Genomic DNA, 10,752 nt, shown 5'->3' on the forward strand with positions numbered 1-10,752 from the left:
AAAGAGGGGCGGAGGCTGGCTGCCTGGCAGACTAGGGGTGAAGCGGGGGTTAGAAGGAGGAGGTTGGTGCCGAATCCATACTCTGTTGTAATAGATGTAATTAACTCTGGCACTTCTAAATGTCTGGCCCTTAACATTTCTGTCAAGCATCTACACAACTTCTCATCTTTTCCATTTTTATTTATTATTATATTTTGTGACCCTTTTTGCATTTTAAATATGCATATGTGAAATTGTCATGAATGAAGAATAAGTATTTTGAGAGATTTTATACTGGTTTGCATCCTCTCCATCTCAATGAATTGACTGTGTTTGAATGACATCCAATATAAACTATCAAAATAAAGAAAGTCGCACTCCATGTATAAACTCCCAGCAATTTAATGGGTATTTACGAACGTTTCGGCATCCCTGTGCCTTCCTCCGGGTCTGGGTGATGCCGAAACGTTGGTAAATACCCATTACATTGCTGGGAGTTTATACATGGAGTGTGCGACTTTCTTTATTTTGACAGTTTATAGTTTATTTGACATTAGTCAGCACCTCCACACAAACTATTATTTTGGGTGTGCTCCAGCTCATGTTTTTTGATTGCCATCTAATGACAGAGGCAATATATAGGTCTAATCTAGTGCTAGATAGCCTACTCAGCATTTTAGCACAGGGCTGTATTGTTGGCACAGAATTTAGTTCAGCACCCAAAGCTCGAGATGTGTTACTAAATCCTTCATTGACTTACATTCTATTTTGTAATCTATTTTGTATGTGGCGCATGCAGTCTGTGTGTGTTTTGAAGGGGTAGATTTGATCATTCAGCACCAGTTTTTTACATGCGATTTATCTTTCATAGGCAGCGTCATCCAGCATAAGGCCGTCTGTAAAGGGTGTGTCCATTGCTGCTATTTAGACCTCTGTAATGGCTTGAGAGACTACATCACATAATGCTAACCCTGAATGTTTTTCATCGACACTAAAACAATCATATTCACATAATTAAATAATTGGTCAATACCAATTAACTTTATCTCACTCTCATTGAGATATACTACAATGCGTATTACATAGGCCTGTTCAATTTCGACTTCCTTATTATAGTAATATAGTAATACAACTAAAAACAACGTAATTATCTGCGAACATGCTTTGTATTTTGTCCGCGATTCTGGAGAGGACTGTGCCTGTGTGTCGCTGCCTGGCTCTTTCAATGAGAAAGCATTGAATCTGCTGCTTCTGGTAGAGAAGAGTGCACTCACTCACTGTACATCTTTTCGACGCCGCTATCATCTCTTTCCTCATAAAGGAATCAAAATGGTGAGCCGTTAATTTCGTTATAAAAAATAGTAGTATATAATTGTTTTGCACACTTGGGTATAAAAATTGTGAGATGTTCCATAATGAGACAGTGGTTACATTTAGAATGAAATATTCGAAATGTTGATTATGGGCGGCTAGAAAGAAGTCATGGGTATTGTAGGTCGTGCATGTTCTAGCATTCTTACAAGAAACGCGCGTTTAGTAGTAGAGAATGTGATATTTTCCTGAGTTTCTGATGTTGTGTTTTGTTGAAAGATGGTTTTTAGTGTTCAAACCCACGTTTTTTATAGGAACATCCTAAATGAATCGAAAGGCATCTGTAACAAACTGCTCTGCCACACAAAGCAAGCCACTCCCTAAGAACGTTTGGAAAGGGTATGAATTCAGTCATACAAAAGAAAAAGCATGTTTTGGCCAAATCCAAACAGTTCATTTAGGCCTATGTGAAGTGATACAGTTGCAATATAATTATAATAGGCTACTATGTGTAATTTATCAGATAAATAGTATTTTATAGAACAATTCTAAAATGTAAGATAAATTAATTTAATGTAAATATGTATTATGGTGTAGAATATTATTTTCACTTACTTTAATTATTCATTTTGGACTAAGTGAGGTAAGCTAACATCTGCCACACCATTTTAGCACACTGTAAATATATTGTTTGTCTCTCGGCATGTGATTGTCTGTGCAGAATGGTACCAAATCTGACTTGGCATTTCAAAAATGTATTTGTTTATGATATCAGCAGTTATGGCCCTAGGTGCTAGGCTATGATATTAAGAGTGACTGTGTAGAACACATTCTGACTTCAAGGGCCAGTTTCCTGGACTCAGATTAGCCCTGGATTACTAAAGGTGGTCAATGGAGAATCGCCATTGAAATACCTTTTTTGTCCAGTACTAAAATTAATCTCTGTCTAGGAAATCGGACCAAAATAACATACTCAGACTTCAAAGGTCTCATTATGACAAGTTGTGATTTCCTATAAATTAATTTGGAAATGAATTGGAAAGTCATTTGTATTTTTAATGATTGATATACTTGTTTATTTTTTCAACCAGTGTGAGTGTATATCAGTTCAAGTAGGTCAGGCTGGAGTCCAGATGGGCAATGCATGCTGGGAAATCTACTGTCTGGAGCACGGGATACAGATGCCCAGTGACAAGACCATCGGAGGAGGAGACGACTCCTTCAACACCTTCTTCAGTGAGACTGGAGCTGGCAAGCACGTCCCCAGGGCTGTGTTTGTAGGTCTGGCGCCACTGTCATTGGTACGATCACTTTGTCTTGAAAAATTATGATGACACTGTGTTATCTCAGTCTTGACTTCTTCAGCTAACAGGTCTTTCTTTGATCCAGATGAGGTGCGTTCTGGAACTTACCGCCAGCTCTTCCACCCTGAGCAGCTGATCACTGGGAAGGAGGATGCAGCTAACAACTACGCCCGTGGGCATTACACCATCGGCAAAGAGATTATTGACTTGGTTCTGGACAGGATCCGCAAACTGGTGAGAATCTCCAATAACCTTTTTAGTGTTTTTATTGTACATCCTGCATACTTATTGTCTTCAATAATTACCTTAAATTGAAAATCTTGTCTCCTCCCTCTCTCTCCAGGCTGACCAGTGCACTGGCCTCCAGGGCTTCCTGGTCTTCCACAGCTTCGGAGGTGGCACCGGTTCTGGTTTCACCTCCCTGTTGATGGAGCGCTTGTCTGTTGACTACGGCAAGAAGTCCAAGCTTGAGTTCTCCATTTATCCAGCTCCTCAGGTCTCCACAGCCGTTGTTGAGCCCTACAACGCTATCCTGACCACCCACACCACCTGGAGCACTCTGATTGTGCTTTCATGGTAGACAATGAGGCCATCTATGACATCTGCCGTAGGAATCTTGATATCGAGCGTCCCTCCTACACTAATCTTAACAGGTTTATCAGTCAGATTGTGTCCTCCATCACTGCTTCCCTCCGATTCGATGGTGTCCTCAATGTTGATCTGACAGAGTTCCAGACCAACTTGGTGCCCTACCCCCGTATCCACTTCCCCCTGGCCACCTATGCCCCAGTGATCTCGGCAGATAAGGCTTACCATGAGCAGCTCTCTGTGTCTGAGATCACAAATGCTTGCTTTGAGCCAGCAAATCAGATGGTGAAATGTGACCCACGTCACGGCAAGTACATGGCTTGCTGTCTGCTGTACCGTGGTGACGTTGTGCCCAAAGATGTCAATGCTGCCATTGCCAAAAACGCTCCATCCAGTTTGTAGACTGGTGTCCAACTGGTTTCAAGGTTGGTATCAACTACCAGCCCCCAACTGTGGTACCTGGTGGAGATCTGGCCAAGGTCCAGAGGGCAGTGTGCATGCTTAGCAACACCACTGCAGTGGCAGAGGCCTGGGCCCGTCTTGACCACAAGTTTGATCTGATGTATGCCAAGCGTACTTTTGTGCACTGGTACGTAGGTGAGGGTATGGAGGAGGGAGAGTTCTCTGAGGCCAGGGAGGACATGGCTGCCCTGGAGAAAGTTAATGAAGAGGTGAGCATCGACTCCATTGAGGGAGAGGGAGAGGAGGAGGGTGAGGAGTATTAAATATTTCTTAATTCCTATGTCATATTCACACATTACTAGGTGAACCAGAGCTAAGAATGACTTCATTATTTTTTTCTATAATTCTGCCTTGAACAACCAGCATCATGAAGTAGCAGGATGGTAAGGTGTAGTCCACAAGTCTTTTAAAATGTGCTCACTCACAACGGCTGATGTCCTTGCTTCATCTGTGCGTTTGTGGCGAGAGCCCAATAAAATCATCAATGAAGGTTATTCTGTTTCTCTGTTATTACATCCTGTAACAATGTTATGAATCACATCCAGATAATTGAGCACTGAGTAAATTGATATCAGTAAGTTTATATACCCAAGGAAAATACTTATTTTGCTAACATTACTTTTATCTAGACTATATGTCTGTCTCTGTAATGTTCAATTACTTATTTTGCTTGCAGTATGTGGTAAAGCTCAGTTTTCATACTGATGAGACATTTGAAATGTTATATTCGCCTTAGCAGGAAATTTGACAAATTGTTATCCTTAGCAGTTTGCTAAGCTAGTTGGACTGTTGCAAGGCTTTATAAACAATATATTCATAATCAAAAGTTCTGGCTCCCTCCTGTGGTTTGGCATGGTTGTAGTATCTGCTGTTTCATGAGTAGGCCTACACTGTACCAGAAATACTCTACTGACAAATCACTGTCCATTTTTTGGCGTATATTTCAAAAACAGTGATGCTATCCATTTTTCATGCCTTATGTAATCTAGCATTTTTAGGGCAAGGCCTATTCATTCTATGACCATATATGGAGATCATGATAGTAGTTTTTGTAAGCAGGTGTAGCACAAAACAACATGTTACATTTTCATTTATAATATAATAATTTTTTATATTTTTTATTTAACCTTTATTTAACTATGCAAGTCAGTTAAGAACAAATTCTTATTTACAATGACGGCCTACACCGGCCAAAATATCATGCCTTCTGCTTCTTTTCTTCATGAATCACTGTGTAATAGCCCACTTTGATGACTCAGCAAAGTGGCTGATGTGTGTGTGTGTGTGTGTGTGTGTGTGTGTGTGTGTGTGTGTGTGTGTGTGTGTGTGTGTGTGTGTGTGTGTGTGTGTGTGTGTGTGTGTGTGTGTGTGTGTGTGTGGTGGAGCTAATGGCATATCCATGTGTGTGTGTGTGTGTGTGTGTGTGTGTGTGTGTGTGTGTGTGTGTGTGTGTGTGTGTGTGTGTGTGTGTGTGTGTGTGTGTGTGTGTGTGTGTGTGGTGGAGCTAATGGCATATCCATTCATCTTTGGACTGAAAGATGGTGTAAACCCCACTTTAATGTTGCCATCAGTGGTGGTATCTAATGTGTAGCTATTGCAGTAAATGTTTGAGGTATTATAGATCTTTGAATATAGAGGAAAAAACCTATAGGCTACAGCCTACTCCAGTTTTCCATGACATACCAGGTTACATTTTCTTATAGCCTACCAAACCAATAGGCTAATATTAGAAGTGCCTAAAATAGCCTAGGCCTATATTCATTCGTTCTTTTCCCCAAAGTCTTTAGTCTTACATAAGCACCTATCCCAAGTGTCTTGTCTCAAAGAAGCTAGGGCAAAGTAAGTGTTTCCTTGAGACCAGCAAAATGACAACAGTGTCCTCCAAATTACAGGCTACAAAGTCACCATAGAAAGATTCTCAGCTGCAGAATTACTTGGGCTATAGCCTATTAAGCCATTAGCAAAAGCAGTTCCACAAAATATCTCAAAATTATAATTAAATGTAAAGCAAAAACATATAAGATAAATAAATCTAAGGATGACATAAAAATATGTTGGCTATTGTCTTAAGATGACTTTGTTATCGTTTTCAGTTATCTTATATCTAAAATAGTTTTAGAATATCGTTCTTGACTGTATGACAGTAGCATACTTTGTCATCATGCTATGGGAATGTGCTTAACCTAACTGCCTTGAACTTTGGTTGTAGCCTACATTATAAACCTAACGGTTTCCTTCTTTCGTGTCATCGGCATCCACGTACGCCTACGTGTTCAAATGGTCCAATAGAACGATCAAGAACGCCTCTTTTAGCCAGATGGGTGGTAAATTTGTGTCCAAAGCCCGCCCAAATGTGGTGGACCGTCATAAGCAGTATAAAAAGCCCCACCCTGACACATTGCTTAAACTTCTCACATTAGACTCCTTAAGGTCCCTCTGTGAGAGTTGGTCGTAAATCTACGGTTTCTTATTTTAACTTTACTGCTCTTTTAAACACCTCATCTTAGACATGGTAAGTTTGAATATGAAAATGACTGGAATTGTGATGTACTTTAAATGTGGTGTCATCACGTAATACAAGTAGGTTATGAAATACCAATCAAACATGACACCATGAAACTTGCCTATATCTTCTAATGTCTAAGAAACCGTTCATTTGTATGATTATGTTTGGGGAAAGAAAGGAAATTCAGTGACAATCAGACATGATCCGATTTGACACATATAGCCGACATGAAAATGCCATAATATTATTGTCTTTGTGTTAGCCTATCAAAGTGACCTTTAACATATGTCGATTAAATATTCGTTAATTTCTACTACTGCGCCACAGTTTCAGAGGCCTTCTATTCCTTATGTAGGGCGGCGCTTATTCTTCCTTCTCCTATCCCCTCGCTCCTTGACCATAGCCTTCTTGCTTTGTTACATTGTTGCATTGCGGAAAGTGGCACGCAGTCAACTCAAAAGAGCAGGGCGGTTTCATTGTGTCAATGCGGTCATGGTCACAATCATAACTGAAGGCTAGGCTACAGTGTAAAATCGGAAATCATCTCACAATTAAGATGACTTAATCATGTGATTTACACAATCTCGCATTTTATAGGCTAACGCCCGTGAAAGTTCATGGGGTGGGAGATGTTATGAGCAGTACGAATTTAATCGAATGCCAGGGCGGGCAGGTGTCTGAACATTATACGAGAATAATCTGGGAAAATCAGACCACGTGGTGTTTGCCCATGTTGTGTAGAGAAAGGAAAGTACGGGTTGATGTAGCCTAGTTTATGATTCTAAACCGTTTATAGACCTATAGTAAACCCCCTATAGTCCAAATACCTGTATTACACATTTTATTTTGGAAGACGACATTTCGTTTTGTTGGAAAAGGCAGTACCAATTCAAATGCCATATTTGCCTCGATCTGTATTTCCATTGCGGCTATTCTTATTTCATATTATTCTCTTCTGACCGCGGAAAATAACATCGTTACAATTGTGCCATATCAGGGATTTTATACAGCTCCCTATACATCGCTAATCTTTGACATAATGACTTTAAATTGCATTTGCAACGGGGATTACCACAGACGACGGCTATAATCGCGCCCATTGTCAAGCGCACCGAATTGTGACTTCATTTTAAAAGGATGACAAGCAGAGCAAGGACTGCCATAGCCTATAACACTGAAATCATTAGTAAATTCTTCGTCATTGTTTGATTAGGCCAAATGTATATATTTAAATCCATTATTACAAAGTGTAGCCTATGAAATACACTAATGGTCTGGAAGTGTCTCCTTAAATTTCTCAGTCTAAATCTTGATTCAATTCAGAAGACCTGTAATCACTCAAGGCTAAACCCTTCAATGATTCAGGGCTGAGAGTAGGCTACTCTACTCCAACACCTACTGCCTGCAGGTCATGTTCTTGCTCTGACACCAACAGGAGCAGGCCTTTATCCCCCATAGCTGCATGTAATCACTGAGTCAGGTGACCTGGGTGTGCTGGTGTTAGAGCCAAAGCTATGCATAACTTGAAAACACAGATACACATCAGCCCACACAGTCAAAATAGCAAATTATTGAAAAGGAGTTTCTCTTTCTATTACCTGATATGTTTCTGTAGGAAAAACTCCCAATATCTGAGCACTCAATTTGACATGATTGTACTTTTCCCACAGCGTGAGTGTATCTCCGTCCACGTGGGCCAGGCTGGCGTCCAGATCGGCAATGCATGCTGGGAGCTGTACTGTCTTGAGCATGGGATCCAGCCCGATGGCAAGATGCCCAGTGACAAGACCATTGGAGGAGGAGACGACTCCTTCAATACCTTCTTCAGTGAGACTGGAGCTGGCAAGCACGTCCCCAGGGCTGTGTTTGTAGATCTGGAGCCCACTGTCATCGGTAAGATCACTTTGTCTTGAAACAATGACGTTCTTTTAACAGTGGTCTATCTCAGTGGCCTTAAACCTTTTCTTGCCTAGGGACGCCCACCCAGGCAAATCCCCAATCCCATCAAATGTTAGCAATTTAAAAAAAAATAATAATGTCTTGTCATCAGGTGAATGATTATGGCAAGGAGAATTTTTAAATGAATAGATTTGGTAGATTGTTTATATTAATTGACCTCCACACATAATTGGAAGAGGAAGTGTAAACTAAACTCTAACATTGTAGTTACCTTTCTAGCTAATAGACTAAGACATTTTTGTGTTTGCAAAGATGTATTCAGTCAAGAAAGCTTACCAGTGGCACTTGCTGCGACTGGTACTCGTGGGTGCTTTTTCAAAGCCTATGTCATATACTTCAGTGAGTGTGTAATTCGCTCCAATGGGTGGAATTTACTCAATATTAGGAATTGAGGAATAAAGTTGAAATCATTAGAAAGAAGATATTCTATTTTACTGTATTTATGTAATTCAAAATCTGTTCTGTGCTAGCAATATTCATAAAAACAATTAAATAAATTCGTATATTTTTGTGGACCTACTGCAGTTTCTTCGCAGACCCATAGGGGGCCACTGACTCCGGCTGAATACCCTTGATCTATCTCTTTAGTCTTGGGAAAAGCTTACATATATCTTTCTCCAGATGAGGTGCGTTCTGGAACTTACCGCCAGCTCTTCCACCCTGAGCAGCTGATCACTGGGAAGGAGGATGCAGCTAACAACTACGCCCGTGGGCATTACACCATCGGCAAAGAGATTATTGACTTGGTTCTGGACAGGATCCGCAAACTGGTGAGAATCTCCAATAACCTTTTTAGTGTTTTTATTGTACATCCTGCATACTTATTGTCTTCAATAATTACCTTAAATTGAAAATCTTGTCTCCTCCCTCTCTCTCCAGGCTGACCAGTGCACTGGCCTCCAGGGCTTCCTGGTCTTCCACAGCTTCGGAGGTGGCACCGGTTCTGGTTTCACCTCCCTGTTGATGGAGCGCTTGTCTGTTGACTACGGCAAGAAGTCCAAGCTTGAGTTCTCCATTTATCCAGCTCCTCAGGTCTCCACAGCCGTTGTTGAGCCCTACAACGCCATCCTGACCACCCACACCACCCTGGAGCACTCTGATTGTGCTTTCATGGTAGACAATGAGGCCATCTATGACATCTGCCGTAGGAACCTTGATATCGAGCGTCCCTCCTACACTAATCTTAACAGGTTGATCAGTCAGATTGTGTCCTCCATCACTGCTTCCCTCCGATTCGATGGTGCCCTCAATGTTGATCTGACAGAGTTCCAGACCAACTTGGTGCCCTACCCCCGTATCCACTTCCCCCTGGCCACCTATGCCCCAGTGATCTCGGCAGAGAAGGCTTACCATGAGCAGCTGACTGTTTCAGAGATCACAAACGCCTGTTTTGAGCCATGTAATCAGATGGTGAAATGTGACCCACGTCACGGCAAGTACATGGCCTGCTGTCTGCTGTACCGTGGTGACGTTGTGCCCAAAGATGTCAATGCTGCCATTGCCACCATCAAAACAAAACGCTCCATCCAGTTTGTAGACTGGTGTCCAACTGGTTTCAAGGTTGGTATCAACTACCAGCCCCCAACTGTGGTACCTGGTGGAGATCTGGCCAAGGTCCAGAGGGCAGTGTGCATGCTTAGCAACACCACTGCAGTGGCAGAGGCCTGGGCCCGTCTTGACCACAAGTTTGATCTGATGTATGCCAAGCGTGCTTTTGTGCACTGGTACGTAGGTGAGGGTATGGAGGAGGGAGAGTTCTCTGAGGCCAGGGAGGACATGGCTGCCCTAGAGAAAGATTATGAAGAGGTGGGAGCAGATAGCGTGGAGGGAGAGGATGAGGGAGAAGAATACTAAAGTATTAGGATCAGGAATTTTCAGCCTGTCAACATTCAAACTTTTTCCTCAACATTCCTTCTAAAACCATTTTTTTGCTGTCCCTTTGTAACCCTGACTTTAAAATTTTGCTCTCTCCTTTAAGCAATAAAAGTCAATTTTAAATGTTTGGAAATGTGTTTTGTGGTTTATTGACCTGCTTACAATAAGTAATGTCTAATAATACAAAATACAGCACTTGCTATGACTGCTCTGCTGTGTTGGATATCGCAGCTTGCCCTGAATGAGGCTGAGCATTGGTGACTGTTTCTTATCTCATAAACTATTGTAACGGTCCTGACCTGTTTTATGTTGTTTTTGTATGTGTTTATGGTCAGGGCGTGTGTTTTGGGTGGGCAGTCTATGTTTTGTATTTCTAGGTTGGTTTTTGTGTTCGGCCTGGTATGATTCTCAATTAGAGACAGGTGTGTATCGTTTGTCTCTAATTGAGAGTCATACTAAGGCAGCCAGGGTTTCACTGGGGTTTTGTGGGTGTTTGTTCCTGTGTCCACACATGGACAGTTGAAGGTTAGTCACGTTTTGTAGTTTTGTAGTGTCTTGTTTGCTGTTTTCATTAAAAGATGGCTTATTTCCCTCAATCCGCATCTTGGTCCTATCCATGCTCCTTCTCGTCTAAGGGGGAGAACAACAATGACTGCCTTTACAACTATGCAAATATAGTCAGAGTAGAACTGAAAGTACTAGTGTGTAGAAATGTGGGACAACACAATGAGTCTTGAGCCCCTTCAATAAAATTACCTTTCTTGATTG

At 41.5% G+C, this 10,752-nt stretch overlaps 1 protein-coding gene and 1 pseudogene across 1 annotated transcript; both read left to right on the top strand.

Annotated features, from left to right (window-relative positions):
- The first annotated feature begins 928 nt into the window (after positions 1–928).
- Positions 929–4,470, top strand: LOC129815403 (tubulin alpha chain-like; annotated as a pseudogene).
- Positions 4,471–6,032: 1,562 nt separating this feature from the next.
- LOC129815401 (tubulin alpha-1C chain) lies at positions 6,033–10,111 on the top strand. The gene is made up of 4 exons (XM_055869201.1): positions 6,033–6,156; positions 7,821–8,043; positions 8,731–8,879; positions 8,989–10,111. Exons 1-4 carry the CDS (start codon positions 6,154–6,156, stop codon positions 9,961–9,963), a joined length of 1,350 nt encoding a protein of 449 aa, XP_055725176.1. The 5' UTR covers positions 6,033–6,153; the 3' UTR covers positions 9,964–10,111.
- Positions 10,112–10,752: the final 641 nt, after the last annotated feature.

Source organism: Salvelinus fontinalis, chromosome 18 (genome assembly GCF_029448725.1).
Source record: "Salvelinus fontinalis isolate EN_2023a chromosome 18, ASM2944872v1, whole genome shotgun sequence".
In the NCBI taxonomy this organism is placed as follows: Eukaryota; Metazoa; Chordata; class Actinopteri; order Salmoniformes; family Salmonidae; genus Salvelinus; species Salvelinus fontinalis.

Excerpts from the sequence above, each read along its gene's own strand:
- LOC129815401 (XM_055869201.1), top strand. Across the intron at positions 8,044-8,730 it reads TCTGGAGCCCACTGTCATCG|ATGAGGTGCGTTCTGGAACT; the intron begins GTAAGATCACTT and ends ATCTTTCTCCAG. Across the intron at positions 8,880-8,988 it reads TGGACAGGATCCGCAAACTG|GCTGACCAGTGCACTGGCCT; the intron begins GTGAGAATCTCC and ends CTCTCTCTCCAG.